This window comes from Carassius auratus, unplaced genomic scaffold, assembly GCF_003368295.1.
Source record: "Carassius auratus strain Wakin unplaced genomic scaffold, ASM336829v1 scaf_tig00215914, whole genome shotgun sequence".
Taxonomy (NCBI): Eukaryota; Metazoa; Chordata; class Actinopteri; order Cypriniformes; family Cyprinidae; genus Carassius; species Carassius auratus.
The window spans coordinates 353,863-377,910 of NW_020528308.1; the positions used below are offsets into that span (position 1 = coordinate 353,863).

The 24,048-nt window shown below is 38.6% G+C and overlaps 1 protein-coding gene across 1 annotated transcript; it reads right to left on the minus strand.

The window, feature by feature from the left end:
- Positions 1 to 2,417: 2,417 nt before the first annotated feature.
- Positions 2,418 to 16,760, minus strand: LOC113096427 (uncharacterized). The gene is made up of 7 exons (XM_026261812.1): positions 16,531 to 16,760; positions 7,461 to 7,606; positions 3,359 to 3,638; positions 3,118 to 3,257; positions 2,699 to 2,790; positions 2,532 to 2,628; positions 2,418 to 2,422 (listed from the first exon to the last, which is right to left on the minus strand). The coding sequence occupies exons 1-7, from the start codon at positions 16,758 to 16,760 to the stop codon at positions 2,418 to 2,420; spliced, it is 990 nt and encodes a 329-aa protein (XP_026117597.1).
- Positions 16,761 to 24,048: the final 7,288 nt, after the last annotated feature.

Sequence of the window (24,048 nt, forward strand, 5' to 3'; positions counted from 1 at the left end):
CTATTACTCACAAAAGCAGCATAGGGAAACTTTAAACCAGAGGTGTCTAAACTCGGTCCTTGGTGTCCACTCTTCTGCAGAATTTAGCTACAACTTACCTTGAAATTTTTGTTATGCCTAATAAGACCTTAGTTAGCTGATTCAGATTAATTTAATTAAGGATGGAGCTAAACTCTGCTGGACAGTGACCCTCAGAGCAAGATTCGATACCCCTGCTTTAAACCATCACTTTTTTATTCAAAATATTTAATGTTTCTTAATTTATGCATATTGAAGTCTGTCTGTGTGTAGTGTACACAAATTTTTCCTGATTTTATAGGCCCATAGTAAGACACTTCATACACACAAGAAGGGCGAGCAAGCTGGCCTACTAATACCAACACTACGATCATTCACTGCAGGACACCTTTCTTTTTTAAAATGTTCAAGAAAAAAAGTAATTGACTGTAATTGACAATATATATATACACATATATATATATATATATATATATATATATATATATATATATATATATATATATATATTTTTTTTTTTTTTTTTTTTTTTAAGCTTTTGCTCAGCGGTTGTTTCTCATGAGATATGAGTATATTTTCAACTTTGTATGACAGTTTCTTGGCACATTTTTGCAATTGTTGTGCCCTGATTGTATACATATACTGGCATATACACATTAGCATGCACAGGCAGGTTCCGTACTGTTCTTTATATTTAAAATCTTTTTTATAAACGCTCCAAGAAAAAAACAAAAAAAAACAAATGAATGTTTCAAAGAGGTGTTATAAAATAAAGTTTACATTATCGTTACAAGAAATTTAATGTAAAAACTTTTGAACTTAAGTTGAAACAGCAAATATTGTAAAGTCAATTTAACTTCAATAAAGCACTTCAGCACTCGGCAAGATTTAAATGAGTTGAAATTATTTGTACTTTTAAGTTGATTTAATATCAAATTTTAAGGCTGCCACAAAACGTTAAAATTACTATTATTATTGAAACGGCTGGAAAATGTTTATCAAGACAAATGATTAAATAAATATCTAATAAATACCTACAAAAAAAAAGTCTTCTTTCCCTGACAACCCCTACACACAACAGGTGTTTGAACTCTCAGTGACATTTTCCCACAGTCACATGACATCGCACATGAATGAACAGCACTCTCTTCCACCCTCAATACTCATGACTGAAGTGCCCTTGAGCAGGGCACTAAACCCCAGCTGCTCCCCGGGTGCTGGATATATAGCTCACCACTGCTCCAGGTGTGTGTTCACTGCTGTGTGTGTGTGTGTACTTGTTTTCTATTCTGGTGGGGACTTAAACCTGAAAACACACAGACTCATGGGGACTCGTGTCACGGTGGGGACCTAAATTGAGGTCCCCACGGGTAAACAAGCTGATAAATTACACAGAATGAAGTTTCTTGAAAATCTAAAAATGCAGAAAGTTTCCTGTGAGGGTTAGGTTTAGGTGTAGGGTTGGTGCAGGGCGATAGAAAATACGGTCTGTACAATATAAAAAACATTACACCAATGGAGAGTCCCCACAAGGATAGCTGACCAGACATTTGTGTGTGTGTGTGTGTGTGTGTGTGTGTTCACTGCTCCAGGTGTGTCTTCACAGTGTGTTCACTTGTCACTGCTGTGTGTGTGCACTTGGATGGGTTAAATCCAGAGCACCAGTTCTGAGTATGGGTTACCATACGAGTCAAATGTCATGACCACTGCAAAATGATCAATTTCTCTGGATTTATTATTTATATGAATTGTTTCAGTATCCTGCAAACGATTGACATTTCTTCCAAATTTCAAATAAAACAAATATTGTAATTTAGAGAAATTATTTCAAGAGAAACAGACGATCCAAAAGTGAAAGCAGGTACAGAAACAGAAACTTTATTGCTCAAAGAGAACAAAGGCAGTCTGCCGTTCACGGTGGACTCAGAACTAGAAGAAACTCAGGGTAAACTACCCGTTTTAGACTTACATTCTACTCATTTACTAACTACTTTGTTTTCTTAATACCCTGCTCTATTTTTTTTTTCTATTTTATCAGATTTCCTTTTATTAATTATGTAATAATAATAATAATAAAAACCTTGCTACATGTATTGTGTTAAGCTAACTGAGATTTGTAGTAGCACTTGCATATCATTGCTCTCTTGTTGATTTTGATGGCTTTCATTGTCCTCATTTGTAAGTTGCTTTGGATAAAGGTTTCTGCTAAATGACTAAATGTAATGTACATGTGAATTAACTTGTCAGGCTAAGTCAGTAGAAGAAAGTCTAGGGTTGGCAGCCACATGCAAAGAAATAAAGAAACATCAAAGCTGATCCGAAGAGAGTTGTAAGTTTAGGTTTCCCCATCATCATCATCATCATCATCATCATCATCATCTTCTCTTTCTTACAGCACATTAAACTGCAAATAAAAGAGTTCATTAAATCATAAAAACATCACTTTCCAGTTCATTTGAATTCAAAATCAACATTACTTTCCAGTTTTCCAGTGTTTGTGTGAACACACTCACCTGGTGCAGCTTCCTTCCGCATCACTTCCTGTTCTGGCGGTTGAGTCCATTGCAGCGTCACGTCAGAAAACCCTCGTTGCACCAAAACAGACTGGAGCTGAAATGAGCAGATCTCTTAAAAGTGCTCTCAGTGAGCTCAGATATCTGTGTTTCCTGAGCTCTCTCACCTGTGACAGGAGCTGGACTCTCACCGCAGGATCAGACAGACTCCAACTGGACTTCAGTTTCATCTTCAGGAAAGTTCTCTTCAGTAAAGGACCTGAAAGGGCACATGAGAGTGAACATACAGAGAAAGAAGGGAATTTTGTGTAATTAGAGGTTGTGTAGTGATCCCCAAAAATCTAGAACAAAAGTAATCTAAACCAATACCAACAAAAAAGACCTAGACCTAGATTAAATTAAATACAGGTACAATACAATAAGACATGGTTTAGTGACAAATAAATGTGTTTCATGTAGTGAACTAATGAAAGCTGAGAGCATGCAACTGTTGTAGTTTCACATTTTCAACTAATAAATTGCATAAAAAATAATAATAAAGCTGTTAGTAGCCGTTTCCCAAAACATTAAATCTGTTTGATCACACCTTCTCCATAGACCTCCACCTCACACAGAGTAAGAATCCTTGAATCTCCAGGAATGATCAGATTCACGTATCGACCCTCCATATCGTTACAAATGTAGGTGGAGGAAACACCAGCTGGAATGCTAGAAATCACAGCGCATCTAAAGAGAATCAAAGAAAACATTATTTAGACTTCTAGTCTTTCTTTATGTGTGTTTTCAGGGATTTTTATGGATATTAAGCCACCGAAAGAGGATCTCACATGGGATTGTTGTTGCCGTTGTTCTCCAGAGAGTTTTCGATGCGAATCTCCGCTCCATTTATTCGTTCAGGACAGCAGTCTAGTCTGTTTGTGATTACGACACTACTTACTCTGTACACAGAACTCAGATCCACCCTCCACCAGGGGTTAGTCTGAACATTGGTTGAAGAACATGCTGATGACTGTTTTATGATTCCTGGATTGAAATCAATGGCCTGTTCACTGATCCAGCTGCCATTGGTTGACGACTGTTTGACGTTTCTTCCAGTTGCCAAATTACCTGGACGATGTCATAGTGTCAAGAAACGATTTTAGTCTGCATATTTGATACTCCTACAATTCATTTTGGGGGGAGATTTTCTTCAATCAGTCATCTAAAGGCGGGCGTACACGGTGCGATTTTTGCTGTCGTACGAGTTCGCATGCGATTTTTTTTTTTTCAATCGTGTGGAAATTGCATATTCTTGTATGGTTGCAGCTTGTATCATTTGCGATGAATTACGAGTAGAGTGGCTTACGAGCACTTCCCGACCTCCCGATCATTTTTAAACATGTCCAAAAAGTTTGTGAGCTATCGGTTTGAATTTGTGCCATTTGTGTGGTTGAACGAGCCGATTTGTTGATTTATCTGAAGTTGACCAATCACAAACTAGGAAAACCACAGAAGAAGAAAGACGAAGACGGCAGCGCCACAGCGAATGTCGACTATTTACCAGGAGGATAAACTCGCTGAAGTCTGACAACAGCAAGCGCTGTATGATGTTTCTAGCAACTTATTCCAATGCCTTTTTAGTTCTCTCTGGCTCTCTCTCTCACACACGCATATGTAGTTTACAGGGACTCTCCATAAACGTAACAGTATTCTATACTGTACATCCCCGTACACTACCTCTATCCATCACAGAAAATGCATGTTTAAAATTTCTATTAAACATCGTAAAATATTTTTTAAAGCCATTTGGTTTACGAGGGCACAGTAATTGTCCTCACAAACCATGTTTACATTTTAATACCTATTTCAGATATATAAACCATATACAAGAACACACACACACAGGGTAACCAACCATCCCAGTTTCCTATTGCTGAAAAATAACCTGTACGTGTAGGAAACAGTCATGGCTCGTATCAATATTTTATATGCAGTTATGAGAGAGGGAGAGCAGTTATATTAGGTGCTTTCGACTTGAAGGAGCGCTGCACAGAATGATCACCTGTATGACATCAAAGTACCGCGAGAGCGATTCGAATGCATTGGGTATGTGTGCTTTCTTAACACTCTCGCGGTACTTTATTGTCATACAGTGATTCTTCTGTGCGTGCAGCGGTGCTTCAAGTCGAATGAATCTATCGACTTTGTGCAATTGCTTCTGGAATTCGCAGGTTGTAAAATCGTGTCGTATATCAACTCGTCCGTACGATTTTCAGATAAACTCACTCGTGCCGTATGCATGGACCTACGATCTTCCAACCATCCGAATTTGCACCGTGTACACCTGCCTTAAGACAAAGTACTATCTACCTGAGTGCCTGCCTGCCACACATGCATTTAAATAACATTTAAAATCAGCAATCTAACACGACTGTCCCATAAATGATGTGATATGCTCAAATAACATTATAAAAGCTTTTATTCCAGGCTGGTCCAGTCAATGTGAATGTGTATCCTGTCTCAGGAGTAAAGACAGATGCAGTGACGTGACGATGCTTATTTATGTGGAACTATATTAAAAAACACTTTAATGAAATGAGAATTTGCATGGAAAGGGTTTAGACAAGGGCCCTTAATCACAATAATAATAATAATAATAATAATAATAATAAAATATATGGCTGAGAGTAACTCATAACTCTCCTATGTAAGATAAAACCTTAAAAATAATAAAATAATTGTATTACTCCTAAATTTTTGCTCTAATTCACATTGATCATTTGCTGAAGAAGGTTAAATCAAAACTAGGGTTTTTCTATCGTTTAAAAAATTGTTTTCCCTATGAGGCCCGAAAGAAGCTGGTTGAGAGTACTTTTTTAACAATAATTGATTATGGTGATCTTGTTTACATGCATGCAGCTTCCTCTGTACTAAGGAAATTGGACTCTGTCTATCATGCAGCGTTACGTTTTGAATACCGTACGCATCATTGTATTTTGTATAAATCTTTATCATGGTCCTCTTTGTATCATAGGAGAAATTTACACATGTATGTATTTATTCCAAAGGCACTCCTTGATAAATTACCATCTTACATTACAAACTTTTAAACTTTTATACTAATGGTTATGGTACCAGATCGCAGCTGCATCTTTGTTTAAAAGTCCCAAGAGTATTCACTGAATTTGGAAAGCATGCTTTTTCTTTTTATGCCCCTAGGGTTTGGAACGACCTACAAAATGTATTGAAATTTGAGTCTTTGCCAACTTTGAGCACTTTTAAATTTATTCTGTATTCTACATTTAAAGAGTCTTGTAAATGCTTTTCTTGAACTTCGATCTATTTTTGATTTGTTGGATTTTTTGTGTTTTAATCATTTATTTGTCTGAAACTATGTGTGCTGCCGTTTTTGACCAGGTCTTCCTGGAAGAAGAGATTATTATATCTCAATTGGATTCCTGGCTAAATAAAGGATAAATAAAAATGAATAAATAATAAATGGTTTTTCACAAAGCATTTTAGTGCTAAAACTAGCTCCTAAATATGTGTAACGGTAGGAGAAGTGAAGTGAAAACTCCTAAGTCACTAAGACCAAAGCATAAACTATTCCTAAAATGGCTGTTGCCTTGGATTGTTAACATTTTAGAAACATTTGATGATAATGAGCTTTTAAAAGGGTATATCACTTTGAAGAGATACTCCACTGCAAAATGAAAATGTTGTCATAAATCACTTACCCACATGTCGTTCCAAACCTGTAAAAGCTTCTTTCATCTTTGGAAAACAATTTAAGAAATTTTGGATGAAAACAGGGAGGCTTGTGACTGTCCCATAGACTGTCAAATAAGTAACATTGTCAAGGTCCAGAAATGTATAGAAAGCATCGTCAGAATAGTCAATCTGCCATCAGTGATTCCATCGTAACATTATGAAGCGATGACAATACTGTTTGTACACAAAGAAAACAAAAATAACAACTGAATAAAGTTGCTATTTTTGACAAAACAATCATTTTGCAGTTGAGTATCCACCAGCCATTCCTCACTCAAGCCAACCATGTGTGACACTGTGTGACGCATTTTATGGAAGACTGTTTCCTGAATCTGCGGACTAGCCTACAGTGGGTCTGTGATCTAAGGCTGCTCTATAAAGTGGGGCAGTTCCATCTTTGCAAAGACAATCTGGCTTTTCTGGCTCACAGCCTGTAAGTACATTTTTTATTTAAAGAATTTACAACTGATGATTCAAACATGAGTTTTGGGCAGTGTAGTGTAGCACTGAGTACGGTGAGGGGTGTAACATTTCCGTCACATGCTTGAGGTATTCAGCAAATCAGAACACACCTCGCTTCTCAGAATGATTATCTTTGTAAAAATCAATGCATTTCAGAAAGGAGGGCCATAGAGGCACAAATGCACAACAAAATGTTAACAGCTCTTCTTGCATCCAGTTAGGTTTTAATTTACATTGCGTGTCTTACTATCAGCCATGATTATTCCACTCTGTTAATTAAAAGGCTATTCATATGCATATCTACTAATTGTTTAGAAGAAGCATACATGTAAGATGCTGTGAATTATCTGAACATATACTTGTTTAATTAGTGACACTTAGCCTTCATTTTAAAATATTTATTTGAATGTGACAATTAAAATTTTTATTTGAAACCTTTATTTCAATCTGGTTATAAAATATTGTGTTCTACACTATTTCCATGAATAAATATCACTATATGCATAGTTATTAAACATGCTGACAACATCCATAGCAATGAGGTCAACCCTTTCTTCCTTAATAAAAGTTTGTCTCAGCAGCTTTGTGAATAGGTTTTAAGAGAAAACTCTCTTAACTAGCTAAACTAGCTAAAAACCTTCACTGTTATTTAAGATAACTCTTTGTGGTAAGATAAAATGTTTTGTGAATACTGGTTGTTAAGTAGCTCTGAATTACCTGGAAAAATAACATAGACTCCCACTTCACAGGGAGTAACACACTTTGAAGGTCCAGGATTATTCACAATAATATAACGTCCCTCCATCCCATGACACGAGTAGCTGTAGGTAGCTCCTGTTGGAATAGTAGAAACTACAGCACATCTGGAGAAAGATGAAAGAGTGAGAAGGCTGTTATTCATTCTGTGATCATCACTGAATACCCGGTCTAGTGCTCTGAGAGAATTGCCTGTGTGACGCGATCTGACATTTTAGAAAGATATTACCCTAATAGCACACTTCCATCATATGGACGTACTGTAAATGCAGACATCAATAGGGCTGTCACAAAAATAAAGTCTAATTTCAAATATTTGTTGAATTAAAAAAAAGGCCAATTCAAATGCAAAACCTGTGCATTGAAATTTGATGTGTGTCAAGAGCCGTGCGACATGATGATGATGTAACTGTTGCAGTTTGTTGTAAGTTCGTTATCTGGTACAGCACGGTGTGGGTGCTATTGATAGGAGAAACAAAACATTTCAAAGCTTCAAATCAATTGAATGAATTGAATTTTATAACGGGCCAATGCATTTTTTAAATTATTATTATTAATTTGCAAGGGCTATTGTTTGTTTTCAGGAGAGTTTGTCTAAACATGCCCGTTAGAGATTATTAATTACTACTCCTCTTTTAATTACACAAATGTCTCATTTAAAATGTCTATAAATTGATCAGACTGATCCGAGATCATATAACCATAGACTCTGACACAGTGGTTCTGCGGGGCGATCTCAGTGAACTCACATGATTAACGGGTTCACAGAGATTGCCCCCTAAGGCGAAATAATGAAATTTCTAAACAATTGTGACGTGACGAAGTCTCGTTTATTGAAATCACGTGACTTTGACATTTTGATATGCGCTTGATATACCACTGTTTTGAAACAACTGATTCACAAAGATTTCGAAGTTTCATAAAGCAGTGTTTCAAAAGCGGCCATCATTATCAGGTGCGTTGTTCATTTGAAAAATGGCGGGAAAAGACTCTGATTCTGAGAGAATCTTGCTTATGCCAAAACATCTAAAAGTGTGTGGTGTTTTCTGGAGCATCAGAGGTGAGAATATTGACAAAACCACACCCTTTGTAAGTTGTGTAAGAAACTGTGCTAATTCACTCCACAACATCTAAAGCCCCCTTTCCACTGCACACAACATTCGGACACGATTGTCGCATTTCTCCCTCTAGCGGCAGTCGCGCAGAACTTTCAAACTGGTCGTGCAGCAACCGTTACCTTGGCATATTCACCATGGTAAAATTAATAATTTTAATGAGCATAGTTAATGTATGAATGCATCGTCACAAATCAGGTGACCCCCAAAATAAAAACAGTAGGTTTTATGGGGCTAATCAAAGTAAATAATGGTTTAATAATTATTAAATAATTATTTCTGCCATAAGTATTATAAACCACCATTTTACAGAAATAGTGTTTAAAGGATAATGTTAACAAAATATAGGTAATTCTGACCCTGCACCGATAGTTTTGATTAGAATACATCACATCTGGCGGGCATACGCATATGGTTTAGTCGCAGAAGTTCAAATATTTGAACGTATCCGAGGCTTCCGGTTTTGGAAAATGACTAAGTTCCACTTTATGTCGTCCTTTTTTTTTTAAGGTGTTCATGTGGAAAGTGCAGTTTGATGACGACATCGCATGTTGTTTACTTGATGTGCTTACGCGCAGATAGCTAAGTTAACAACACAGAGATATTTGAAGCAGTTTTACTCACCGCCTGCGGTTCCAACACACGATTGTGACCCTTTTTCGTTGGGACTGCATTCCCATTAAGAAATAAACGATATGCAAATCCGGCGTCAAACTGGGCCTTGTTTGTAAAACAAGCATCTTCGAAATGCAGGGAGTAAACAAAAACACTTGCACAACTCCGTTGATGCTCTGTAAAAATAAACTCCATCCACTGGTCACTTAATGCTGTTTTTTTGGTAATCTGTGCAGGGTTGTCTTACCCTGGCAACCAAAAACACATTTCTTTTGTGACAATTCGGTCTCTCACTCTGATCAGTGAATGTCTTTGCTCTACTATACGGGAGTGCGCGCTCTTCCGGGAGAAGTGCCCTTAGGACCCATATAAGGAAATTCCGCTCCATTTAACGTCACACAGACCCATACTCAAAAAAAACTTTCCGAAACTTGTGACAAACCGGAAGAGATATTTTTGGAACAAAAATACTCCTTCAAACGTACAACTTAATTTTTGAAACTTTGTCCATGTTTAGCATGGGAATCCAACTCTTTAACAGTGTAAAAAACTCACTATGCATGAAATAGCATTTCTACCAGAAAGACTTGGGAGATAAAATGTACGAAGCATATATTTATTGACAGCTCAGCAAGCACAATTATAAATTTCTTTGGTGGAAGGCCCGTCCAAGGTTCGTAATCCGAGGGTAGCGGATCTGCATTTCCTGCCTGAAGACGAAGGCAGGGGTGCAGCCGACCCCCAAAAGTAGGTGGATTATGAGACCTCCAGACGGGGCCAGCCTTCCCCCCAAAAATAGATGAAGTATACCCACCAGTTGTGAATCCTAAGGTTCCTGGAAGAAAATAAGAGAGTTAGCATGATCAGCATGATGCCGTAAGATTAAGCCTCTTATAAAGTTTTTTTTCATTTTTTTATTTACAGAAATAGCCGCAATAGGCCAGACACAGACAGCCACGATAGGCAGACACGGACAGCCACAATGGGCCGACACAGACAGGCCTTGATAGACCAAAAGAAATAGCCACGATAGGCAGACACAGACAGGCCTCGATAGACCAACATATGTAGCCACGATAGGCCAGACGCAGACAGCCACGATAGGCAGACACGGACGGGCCCCGATAGGCCGAACATAAATAGCCACGATAGGCCAGACGCAGACAGCCACAATAGGCAGACACAGATAGGCCCCAATAGACCGTACATAAATAGTCACGATAGGCCAGACACAGACAGCCATGATAGGCAGACACAGACAGGCCTCGATAGACCATACAGAATAGCCATGAAAGGCAGACGCAGACAGGCCTCGATAGACCGTACAGAATAGCCATGATGGCCAGACACAGATAGGCCTCGATAGACCAACAGAAATAGCCACAATAGGCCAGACGCAGACAGCCACGATAGGCAGACATGGACAGGCCTCGATAGACCGTACAGAAATAGCCATGATAGCCAGACATGGATAGGCCTCGATAGACCGTACAGAAATAGCCACGATAGGCCAGACATGGATAGGCCTCGATAGACCGTACAGAAATAGCCACGATAGGCCAGACGCAGACAACCACGATAGGCAGACGCAAGACAGGCCTCGATAGACCATGAATAGCCACGATAGGCAGACACAGACAGGCCTCAGTAGACCGTACAAAAATAGCCACGATAGGCCAGACGCAGACAGCCACGATAGGCAGACGCAGACAGGCCTCAATAGGCCGTACAGAAATAGCCACAATAGGCAGACACAGGACAGGCCTTTATAGACCGTACAGAAAAATAGCCATGATAGCCAGACACGGACAGGCCTCGATAGACCGTACAGAAATAGCCACGATAGGCCAGACACAGACAGCCACGATAGGCAGACACGGACAGGCCTTGATAGACCAAACAGAAATAGCCATGATAGCCAGACACAGATAGGCCTCAATAAACCGTACATAAATAGCCACGATAGGCAGACACGGACAGGCCTCGAAAGACCGTACAAAATAGCCATGACATATACAGCCTTAATAGACCATACAGATGTAGTAACACCACCACCAGTAATTGCATGAATTTACCTGATTAGTTACAGGAGAGCTTTCTGAGCTTCAAGAATGGTTTTGGAATCAGGTCTGATGTATGATTCGAATGCTGAGGAAGACCATCTGCCCATGATCTTAATAGCTGATGTAGAGATCCCTCGTTCAGCTGCTGAGGTAGCTGCACCAATTCTGAATGAATGGCCAGTATAGAGAGAGGGGGATAGACTGCAGCTTTTGAGAACAGTAGTTAAGTGAGATCTAAAACAGGCCTTAGAAAGGGGTGCTCCGTTAGGTAAAATAAAAAGTGGTGCATTTTTTGAAGTTCTAGGTCGGATTTTAAGATATTTCACCATGGCAGAGAAGGGACAGAATTTATTATTGATTTTAGAAATTGTTAAGGTGACACCAGAATCTAGCACATCGGTTTTTGAGTGCTTGAGGAAGAGAGTGAAGAATTTAGGTCCGAATCGTATATCAGAAAAGGAAATACCGCGAGCAGGATCAAATTGATTGGTTTCGGAAGTGAATTCCCCTACACGCATAAACCCATAGAAGGCAGATTAAAAAAACTGCTTGGAGAAGAAAATTGAGGTACACAGAGAGATGTCCATAGCACACGGAAGTAATTAATTTATGTAATATAGGCAGGGTAATAGGCAGACGTTTATCTTAAATTTTTATGGAAGATTTAGCTAGCCCTTTGACAAGTAATCGAATGGAATAATCAGAAAAAAGGCTTTGAAAATTGGGATTATAAAATTTAGCGTAGAATTGGATGCCGGCGAGGAGTCTGCGAATAGACGAAATTTTGAGATTGCGATTTTTAAAATTAGAGACGAGAAAGGAGCAAATGGTCGAAATTAGAATAGGAAAAACAGAAATTTGGAAGGAAAAACAAAACATTAGAAAAGCGGACCATGCAGACGTGTAGGCTTTGAGTGTGAGGGAGCGACGCCTTTAGAAAAGTAATTTCTAGCTGACGTAAGCAGGTCATTTAGTTCAGAATTATATCTGCTAACGGAGGGCAGATTAAAGGATCCGGGTTGGCTGAGGGGCACAGCTGTCTGAACGTCTGAAATCGAAATCGAGAGAGCGCATCAGCAATAACATTGAAGTGACCGGGTATATGTTCGGCTTTGATAATAAAATTGAAAACAACTGATTGCCAAATTAACCGTCTCAGAAAAGGCATGATCATAAGGCAAGAGGATCTCCCTTTATTAATGATGGCGACTGTGGCTTCGTTATCGCAGAGCATCAAGATACGTTTACATGACTATTCTGGGCCCCAGATGACAATGCAAACCATTGCCCTTGGAAGAACCCCCCGAAACCAATTGAAGGGGCCGCGTCTGTGAATAATTGGAGTTGGAGCGATGATTCGAAATCGTCGTTGTAGAAAAAAGAAATACCGTTCCACACATTAAGCAGTCTTTTCCAGAATTTAATGTCAGATAAACAGCCTTCGTCTAGTTGGATCTGATCGCTTAGTTTTTCCACGGAATGTGCGAGAGTTAACAATCGTGAGATAAAAGCCCTGCCTTAAGGAATGATTCTCATAGCGAAATTTAGGTGTCCAAGTAGTGAAAGCAAATCGCGTTTTGATATGGAATGTAGGGAGGGAAAAGATTCCAAAAACGACCTAATTCTTGTGAGTTTTTCGGGGGGAAGAGAAGCTTGCTGTAGCACTGAATCTAGGGTAATCCCCAGAAATTCTAATGAAGTAGAGTGTCCCAGAGTTTTCTCAGCGGAAAGGGGAATGCTGACGTCGCTAAAAATATTTCTTATAACGTCCAAAACGACGGATTGAGAAGATGGATAATCAATCAACAGAAAATCGTCGAGCAGATGTAAAACGAAAGGGAGCTTGCAGATATTCGGCAAAATCCAGCACATCGCTTCGGAGAGGCTATTAAAAATGTGAGGGCTACTTCTACACCCAAATGTAAGCCTAACGGCAAAATAGAATTTAGAATTCCATTTAACGCCAAAAAGTGGCCAGTCAGAGGGATGGATTGGCATAGTTTTGAAAGCATCTGTGATATCAGCTTTCGCTAACCAATCACCTTGACCGGCTACCTTGATTAAATGAATGGCATTATCAACCGAGGCGTAGTGTAAAGAAAAAGGTGCTAAAGGTATGCATTCGTTCACGCTCGCTGTGTAAGCGGAATGAGGGGAAGACATATCGAAAATAAGACGTTTTTTACCGGAGTATTTCCGTGTTGCGACGCCGATGGAATTGATGCGAAAGGGCGAAAAAGGAGGGGAATCAAAGGGGCCAATGACGTAACCTTTATTTACCTCTTTCTCTAACAGATTAGAAACCACATCTGGTTCAGTAATAGCTGATTGCAGATTTTTAGCTATAAAGGAGGTGGTGAGATTAGAAAGGATGCCCACCCGAAACCCTTGAGACAGACCAGTGATTAGATAATCGACAAAATTCGGATCGGGATGAGAAGAGAGGTAGTTAGAAAGAATGGAAACATTAATGGGGGTAGATGGGTGGCTTTTCAGAATTTTCTGTGAAATGGGGCTTTTCCTCGGATTGGAGGTTTGTATCGGCGTGGACAGACAGATTTTGGGTGCGGATCCTTGCAGAAGCTGCAAAAGAAGCGTGCGGCACTTGGCTGGCAAAAGCTTTGGGGCAGAAAGGCGCCGAGTGTCCGTGAGCGCTACAGATACTACAAGCCAGCGTTTTAGCGCCGCCGAAATGACGAACGATCAGTTCGGTGTCCGTCACGGACCAGTCTAGTCTGGTGTTAAACAGTGAAATAAAGGAAGCGGATTTAGTGGAGAACGATTTATGATATTCGTAGAATAATGTGCCCCCATAACGTTGATTAAAGTCTGCCATCATGGCTAAATATAAATCCAGTTCTTCCCTTCGATCTGGGAAAGCTTGGCACAGAATGTCTCTGAATACGCTAAAAGTGATGACAAACTCTGCGAATGTAAGATTCCTTTGTAACCTCGGATCGGAAGTTTTAAGCAAGACTGCCACGTCACCACAGTCGACCACCTTCCTGTCAGCAGCAGACGAGGGAAGCAGAAGTAAAGCAAGGTTTAAATCCTTACCTTGAATGATGTTTGTTCTGATATGGGGAGATATCGTAGCAGCGGCTGGAGAAACGAAGCGCCTACCGAATAGCTGGCCGGGGGTTGCTGTAGAAAGGTTAAATAATGGGGTTTCGGTTGGAGCAGGGACATCTTGGAATGGAGTCTGAGCCGGTTGGTGAGAAGTTGGCAGGGCTGAAGAAGTAGAAGCGACGCTCGAGGGATCGCTTGATCCACTGGCAAGAGGACGGAATTGAGGAGTTACAGCGAAGGTGACAGCCGGATCCGGGCCATTGGAACTAGCAGCTGACTGTTTGAATATTGCCATCCTTGATTCCAGATTTTTTACGGTTTGGGAGAGGCTTTGAACCGCTTGGAGGAGTTGAATGTTGACTCCGTCAGGTTCAGTGATGTCCGGAAGAACAGGTGCCCGAGCATGCAGCGTGGTTCATTTGGCTGGATGTGGTGACGATGATTTCGCTGTTCTCTTCCTGCCGGCTTGTTTTGAGTGGCCGGGCGCTGGAGGAGTAGCGAGATTGGAGACGGACTCGGGTGGGTAACCCAGGGTATTTTGAGCGAGAAGAAGAAGATCCTCTCTTGACAGGTCATGGCTGACGGGAATGCCAGCTGATTCCAGAGTACTGTACACGTCTTCCGTAGACCACGTAGCCCATGGCGATTCACGATGTTGGAGGCGTGTGCTACGTCGAGTTGGACGAGGAGAGGGCGGGACAAACTCGTCATCAGAGTCTGAGTAGTCACAGACGATTGGAGTTTTCTTGGACATGGTTGTTAGCAGTAACGCGAGCAATTGTTGTTGCGTCGGCATCTGCGAACTCAAACATGTGTAAGTACGATCTTTTATACATGAGTATAAGGACGTGATTGGATAGTGATGAAGGTAATTGGTGACGAAGTGATTGAGTCTTCCTGGCAGAACTTAGGCTAAAGCTTCCATTTCACCCCCCCCCCCCCCCCCCTTAAGGAAATTATATTTAAAGAACAAATGTTTGAAAAGTTATTCACATACAAAAGTTAATGTCATTAAATTTTAATAAAAGATGCTTGATTTGGTTTATAATTGCTTATTGTGCTCACATGTGCCCCCTTGTGATATTATAGTTTGTTTAGGGTTAAGAGTTACACTGTCATTTGTCTTTTGAAAATTTGTTGTGACAAAAATTGACAGATTGTTTACCAGTTTCACATATTTGTGCTGTCGAAATTAATGCTATTAATGCACACATTTATTTACTTTATTTATTTATTCTTCAGTTTAACAAGTTAAAAATAGTTGTTATTGGTTATATTTGTTGTCCGTTAATCAAAGTACAAAAGAAGAAGAAAAAAAGAGGAAATAAATAACTTTTGTAGATTAAAAGATTCAGTTTCTGTATATTTCCTACTTGTGAAGGGCACAGGTAGATAACTATGTGAAAATTAAGTTCGCTTAAATTAGAAGTTGTTATTATTTAAAGTCAAATACATTTTTTTTAAATTGATAGCTCTCAATTAAATTGTAATGTTGAATGGCTAGTCAAGACATCAGAATTGGTATTTGTGATACGCGGATTAAAAAGATGCCATTAAACAAATATATAAAATATACTGTCTTTGTTTTTTATGTATTAATATGAAGACTGATTGTGAAATTATTGCAAAAAAGTATATTTAAAAACTTGAATCTTAGGTTGGATTCATCAATTAATTTAAGAAAAACGTCATAATCGTTTTACAGGACAAAGTACATATATATTCAGTAAAGTTTTTATCCATTAAGTTAATTTATCTTTACTACTGTAGGAATTTTTATGAATACCTTCTATCTGATTCATCCTTTGCTCTTATTAAAATAAAATACATATGAGCGGATATCAGATCTTAAAAGAACTAAGGTCAGACTTCTATCACAAGAGTACTACTGGGGGTGCTACAGGGGTAAAGTAGTGCTGGTGTTGTCCAGGGTTGAGCTCCGGCGCACATAACAGAAGGCTCTCTCAAAATGTTATATTTTACAGTTTGTCAATTGACATACGATTTTGTAGGATTTGTAGACATGTGCACCCCTCGAAAGCCTGAAAGCACAGAGAACAAGAACCCCCACCCCCACCCCCACCCCACATAACAGATCCCCTGTATGTGTATGAAGCTACTGACCGACTGACCAAAATCACAATATAAGAATAAATCAGAGAGACTCACACTGGGTTGCTGGAAACATTTGAAGAAACATTCCCAACCCGAATCTCTGCTCCGTTTAACCAGCTTTCACATGAGGTACAGTCGGGTTTGCTAGTGATGGTCACTCTGTTCACACTGTACGTCTTCATCAGGTCCAGTCTCCACCACGGGTCAGTTTGCCACGGAGTACTGCTACAGGTGTAGATTGACCCATCCAGAGCTTTTTGGGCATACCAGTCAGAATATAACATCGATAGCTCGGCCGTTCCCCATGTTGCTACATTCACTGGAATAAGTTCAAAGGAAAACCTTATTTGCAATTGCAATTTAGCCCTGCTGGGATATTTAAGTCCATGAGTTTTCTAAAAAAAGTTTGTCTAAAAAAGTTTCACAGCAGTACAAACTCACTAACAAAAGATGAAATAGTGTTTAATTCACAAAATCTCACCTTCTTTTTCTGCCTCCGTTTGAACTGAGAAAAAGCCTTAAAATGAGAAACACAGAATGATAAGTATTTTGCAACTTAAATAGATTTTTCTTATGAATATAAACGTGTTCTGTTAGATTTATACTTTACAAATATTTGCCAGTTGAGTAAAGTATTGTATGACTTCTAAAATCACGTATTAATGTTTTATGTAATTAGCTTCTCAATAAAAAGGGTATTGTTTAAGGGTATTTATATAGCATTAAAAAAGAACAACAAATTCAGTTATAATTGAGGGTCTTCTGTTAAGTGTTTCTGAAGATGAAGGTTAAAGCAGACTGAAGGTTATTAAGATATTAAACAGATTGTGTTTTACTTACCCAGTAAAAAACACAGACTCTTGGAGAAGTCCCTCATGTTCATTTCAGGTGGTTTGTGATTCTTTCTGCTTTCATTTGAGGAAGTTTGAATGAATGTTGTTCCTGGGAGACATATGATACTGTTTTCCTCCCACTTTTCACTCTGAATGGTGCTGGAAAAATGTTTGCACACACAAACACACACAAATCAGTAGTTTGCATCTTTTAGCTACAAATCAAGTGAATGCATTTTCACTGAAAATATTGATAACTTGCAACTTCAACTTAGTAATTAATGATATTAAAATGTTAGTGTTGAAATTGTGGTGGTCACTTTTATCTGAAGCAAGTCAAAGGAAGTTCATGTTGACATGCTTTCATTGAATATTACGTGTAAACAGCAATAGCAAAATCCACCAAACAGTTTGTCAGCTGTCCTCTCCTGAGAGAAAACTGAGGGACAATCTTCCTGAAATACATTAGAAAACTGAAACTGTGTTGTTATTCCATATCATTCTTACTTGTATGACATTATTTTAGTGAAGGATGAGGTTTTGAAGTGAATGAGAACTGAAACTGTCAAGTTCTGAAATAACAAAAAAAAATCCTAACAGTGCCACAGAAGTGGTTCATATGACCATTTCTCCAGTCTAGATCTGTCATACTGCATGTTGCTCCACCTGCCATGTTTCATTTTGTTTTTTCATTCACATCTTATGAACATCTTAAGATCAACGAACATTTGCATTTAGTTTTTTATGCATGAAAGCTGCCTGTCAAAACTACCTGAAATCACACGAACACAGTCCTGCATCTGTTCTGACATGATGAGAAGATCTGTCTCTGATCATTTTTAAACTTTAGTTGTTCTTATAGCAATTTAATAAATCTTTGCCCCTCATTACCATTTGCCTCCACATCTATTGCTGTTCACGTCTTAGAATCTCACTGGTTTTTCTTATTCACTTAGTTTCTTTGAGTCGTTTGCCTAGAAAGCCTGTTCAAAAAACCATGAATATAAATGTAAATGTTCTCAAATTGCTGACTCAAGAACACAAACATATGAGAAAGCGCACTCTGATTGCATCGGTACTGGCGTCTTGAGCTTTGAAAGCAACAGCTCATCATTTTTTACTTTTTCATGTTTAAGCTTCACCATTATTAAATTTGCTGCAATTCATACTTGCTTTTTTCTACAAATGCCTGCTCAGTGTTTTTCTTGGCGCTGATGCACTTGTTTGTGAAATTCATTTGACTAGGCGTAGATTATTTTGCCTATGTAAATCATGTGGATGCCTTTTTTTTTGTTATTGTTGAAAGAAGCTGAAAATTACACTTGATATAGATCAATGAAATGTGATATTCTGATGGATCAAAAAGGAGCAGTGAGTGTTTGCAATCAGAACAAAAACTATTTTTGGATGATAAACTTTTAAGTTGATCCACTGAAGGATTGGTTTCAATGGCCCAGAGTTTTTTTTTTTTTTTTTTTTCTGTTTGTTTTTTCAAAGTGGGCATATCCGGTTTCGCCTGACAGCAGGCCTGTGGAGACCCACATTGGCTCACATTTGGTGTCAAAAGTGGGATGGCTACTCGTAAAACAGCACAGAGAGGCAAGAAGCCTAGGGCGTATAACAACTGAATGTTTATGAAACATTAGCCAATAAAACATGTTTTTTAAACAACGGAACCATACAACATGTGAATAAATAAAATGCATACTTTTCATAATATTTCATTATTCATAAAATGCATAACGTTTCTGGTGTTTGGATTTCTACTTCGAAATAATGAGCTCCAAGTTTAAGAATAGCCCTGGACTAGTCTCTCTTTCTCTCTCTCTCTCTCTCTCTCTCTCTCTCTCTCTCTCTCTCTATTTAACAGCATTAGCTCAATGAAATATTTCTTTCTTCCATTAGAATGAATGTTTTCCTGCCTTGCTAAATTTTGGGCTCGTGATCAATAAGTTGTATTCGCCTCAATCTCATTCAGTAAAGTCAAACCGCAGACAGTGAAGCTGCATCACTGAGCGTGAGTCCCGTGCGCTGTGAGGCGGGAACAGAGGATTCCGCTTGGTCTAAAAGCCTTCTTCAAACATCCACGATCACAAATAACAATGATTTTCATAAAATAATGATTAATTATTAATTGATGATTTGTTATTATAATTATGGTCTTGTGAAAATAATAATATGTGCTGCGAGAAAATAATGAATACAAAGAGTAGTGCTGCTGAGTGCAGGCATGTTACAGCCCAGTAACACACCATGTTCTTCAGAGCCAAAACACAGACCGAATTCAGTTCAGCTGGAGGGGGTTTGGTTTTTGGGGATAGTTATGTATGACTTGGTGGGGGACGAGATAAAGGTGTGAATTGCTCTTTCATATGGACAGTGTCTTATGAGGCTTTCACTTGCTTAACTGGTTTATATAGGACTGTTGTTTTGGTTATAGAAAAAAAAAAATGGTCTGCCCCTACATACTGTAAGATTTTTCTAGTTCTAGTCCTTCCTTAGTTATATTAACTAATCAGAGGTTTATATTAAATGTACATAATCAAATTTTCCATTTCTGAAGGAATACCTCTCCAGAAACACCACAGGGATGACAGCTTCCTTTACATCTTTTCAGCTAAAAAAAAAAATAATAATAATAATAATCAAAATAAGAAGGGTGGGGGGGGGGGTTAGAATAAAATGTAATTATAAACAGAATTTTAATATTGTTTTGTGAGCAAAATATTTAAAATATAAACTGATATGAATGAACTGCAAGAGGGGAAAAATGTGTCCTTTTATTTATTAACTTTTTTGGATTGCTGCTTTTTTTGGAATCCAGGATTCAGATTCGGATTCGGCAAAATACTGGGCTTTTTGATGGGGTTTGGTTTCGGCCGAACCTTAGGGTTTTTTTTCCACCGAACCGAAGCCTAGGCTTGCGTTACGCTGGTCGACGTCACGTGGCCGTTGATTGTGTGAAGGTGTTTATATGAGGAGGAACACGGCCCGACAGTTCGCTCTAAACTAAACTGTCAGGAATCTTGAGACGATTTTTATACCGTAGCAATACAGAGCCAGCCAGTCACATCGGGTGCTGACGTGGAGCTAAGCGTTTTTTTTCGGTGAGCCTTTGATTCCTCTAAGAGAGGATCCTCTTCAGTGGTGGAAGACAAACCAGCAGCGATTTCCAATTCTGGCAAAAATGGCAAAAATCTAACTCTGCAGTACTGAAGACTTTTCAGTACTTCTGGGGACATTAGTTCCCACACTCACAACCGGCTGTCACCTGTTAATGCAGAGTGTCTTGTTTTTTTCTAATTAAACTCTCATTTAATGTGAAAGATTAGAGGTTTTACTTTAATTTAATTATGATGCAGGAGATGTGTGTGATCTTCCGTAATATTTTTTGTAGTATTTGGCTACTGTTCTAATCATAGCCTATCCTACTGTTATAAACGAAAACTAAACTAGCCTACTATCCATGTTTATTGAGTTAATGTTCAATTACATTAATTTTAGTTAAGTCACCAAACATATTCTGATTTTTAAAAAGAAAAGAAAAACACTTTTCTTTGCATTGCTGCATTTTTTTATATTTAAATAAAATAAAATGAAAAATACATTGCTGTGGACATTGTTTACTTCATTAATGTGTTTTACTGTGTTAATGCAATAAGGATGCGACTAGGATTTGGTTTTCGGTTTCGGATTCGGATTCGGCCGAATCTTAAACAGTGGATTCGGTATTCGGTCGAACACCAAAAATCTGGATTCGGTGCATCCCTAATAAAAGGACATCAAAAACGACCATTACAATTGTACAACCATAGTTAGTTTGATGATTATTGTATTGCTGTATTGGTTATTAATATACCATAGTAAAACTACAGTTGTGGTAAAAACATGGTAAATGTCCCGTTCCTGGGTTTTAACTTCAAATTAAATTTGTTACTATTGTACGTGTCGTGGTTACCATGATTTTACTACAAATTTACATCTTTGAACCTGAAATTAATATATTGAAAGTCTATGGCACGTCACGTGACCGACAGAGTTTAATCACACTAGTTAGCAGGTGTGTTCATTTAGTTAAACGCAATGAAACTCAAAGACAGCCTCGGATGACTGATATAATACAGCGAGTAAACAGTGCGGGGCTAATCTGATTAATAAAGAAGACAGAATAAATTTTATAACAGGCATTCAAAGAGCGTATTTACATTTAGCCTACTCACCGAACCTGTGGCACATGTATACTGAGGGCAAGTATCGCGATGTGTGCTGAATGAGACTTCTTGAACGTGATTTCATAGTGATAAACTATGAATAAGCGATAAGTGAGAATGGGTTGTAAGAAAACGGTTAAACTGCTTACTTGCACGTGCCTTTGAGCGTTTTTAAACTCACCTTTTAATGGCGTTTTCCCTGCAGTTGAGCGTTGCTTTGGTCAAACTCACCAATGAATGCTGTTTTACCTGCAGTTGAGTGTTGTTAAACTCACCACTGATGAACGCGCTAAGCCTTTGCACAGAAAGCACTTTGATATCAGATTGCGAGAATTTTTAAACACACAACATTTTTGACACACACCGATATGTTTTTGACACACACATTTTACAGTCATAAATGCATTCAGGGATGATTTAAAACATATTTCCAAAAGAAAACCAATTAGAGCTTTATCAAAAAGTTGTAACGTCTCTAGAACAGACATAAGTCAAAATAAGTCAGGATTTCCTTTGAGCTGTCACAAAACCAGACGTAATTGCTCAGATACGAGCTGCTCTGTGCGGAGAGAGTGTGCGTACTTAAAACGTGTCTCCTCTCACTTAAACTGCTTCCTGTGCGCTCACAACTCTCTCTATGCTCATGTGTTATATTAATTTTTGTCGCACGTTTTTATTTCTAGCCTTTTACCGCGTGCAGTGTGAACACTCTGATCCGTTAACATTGGCTCAGAAAAAAAGGCGCATCACAGACAGTATGTGAACCTGGAGTTAGGCATATGCCCAGTCTGTTCTGTTCTGTTCCTCGAGCTAGGCACAATGCATTATAAATGGATCGGATAGCAAACAAGCATACTACGGGAGGTCAGGGCCGTGGAAAATCGTGCTATGAAGTGATTTAGAAATCGTGCACACTCAAATCGTGATTTTATGACAATTTCGATTAATCACACAGCACTAGAATGGACTGTAAATGAACAGAAAATAACTCAGACTGGCACCGCTCAGCAAAACGGGAAAACCAGATCCAGGCAAAGCTCGGCAGCGGGTAGACAGTCAGCGGAGCAAGCAGTCAGGAGGAAACACAACAGCCATTTATGCATGTTTGAATTTGTTGTTCTGTAGCATATGCAGCAATAATATCTAAGATAATTTGGTGTTTTATTCTTAAGCGAATAAACCACCAATCAGCGAGCTCAAATAGTGGAAGCATAGTAACAGTTTAATATTTCTTTTTTGTTATTTAATTATATATATGAAATGATGTTATGTTATGACTTAGACACTTTTACATATATTAACAATATTATTTATTTTAATAGTAATTGGTGGCCCACCTGCAATACCACAGGTTGACCACAGGTTGAAAACCACTGCTGTACGCTGCAGAATGGGACCAAATGTGATATCAACACGTCTCCCCCAGTAAACAAAACAAGCATTTATTTATCTGGGTTTTTTTTTTCAGTTTTTGTTGTTGTTGTTGTTGTTTGTTGTTGTTGTTGCTTGAAACATTGTTTTAAAGTGTCAATTATTGCATTATTGTTTCAGTCAACCCTATAAAACCCTTTGTTGCCCCAAACTACATAAAAGTCTAACCAGTGGCATAAAAGTAATCAAAGCAGCTACTGAATCCTTTGCTACTCATTAACACTTGCCCTTTAAATAATGTGGCATTCTGCCCTCTATGAGTTATGCTGTTCCCATTACATGCTGTTAGAAGTGATTTAATTGATTCAGCATTTCGACACCTCTGTAAGAACGCATCAAACTCAACAAAGTGGTTTAATAAAGAATGTATAAATATCGTGAATAAGCAAATTTTACTATACCAACATTTTTTTAATTGCCTGTTAAAATTTAAATGGGGAAATTACATGATACACTAATCCTTTAACAGAGCATTTATGTAAAAATGCACACCTTCTGGACAAACTTCGCAACATGATTTATCAACTGCCACAAATACTGCTTAAACAAAGTACTGATTCTTCTGCACTTTATTTACTGTACCAATGTTTTAAATTGGCATTTGAACTTAGCTTTATTGCATGGCATAAAAAATAAAAAAACTTTGTCTTGCCAAAGCACTGAGAGAGCCCATTGATCTAATGGCACTGATAAGTGCTCCAACTGCAACCTTCACTCGACAATCAGGCAGCGATTGACAACTCTCTTGGGGGATCCAGTGGGGCTGGCAGTCATATTTCAGGGTGACCATGTCACTCTTTATCACAACCCTGCTTATATGTAGCAATGTAGTTCCAGAGCCGTTTTTCTTTGCTGCGCCTCAAGCACACCTGTCATCTTTCATGTGTTACAGCTCTATAAATAAATTTTTTAGATCTAATCGTTGTATTATGGAAAGTTTGGGCTCTTTTTAATCGGGAGCATTTTCTGAAAGTTTTTCAAGATACATGCATGTTTGATGAAGTCACGAGCTTAAACACGACAGGACTGTGACCTCAGATTTTTTTGTGAAGCTGTATGACCTATTTCTTTGGGCCCTATTTTAACGATCACAACAC

Bases quoted from the DNA above. Each gene is read 5' to 3' on its own strand.
- LOC113096427 (XM_026261812.1), bottom strand. From the start codon at position 16,760: ATGTTATATTCTGACTGGTATGCCCAAAAAGCTCTGGATGGGTCAATC. The intron at 3,639-7,460 runs GTAATTCAGAGC...GACATCGTCCAG, and splicing joins AGTCTATGTTATTTTTCCAG to GTAATTTGGCAACTGGAAGA. The intron at 2,791-3,117 runs GTGTGATCAAAC...GTGCCCTTTCAG, and splicing joins GGTGGAGGTCTATGGAGAAG to GTCCTTTACTGAAGAGAACT.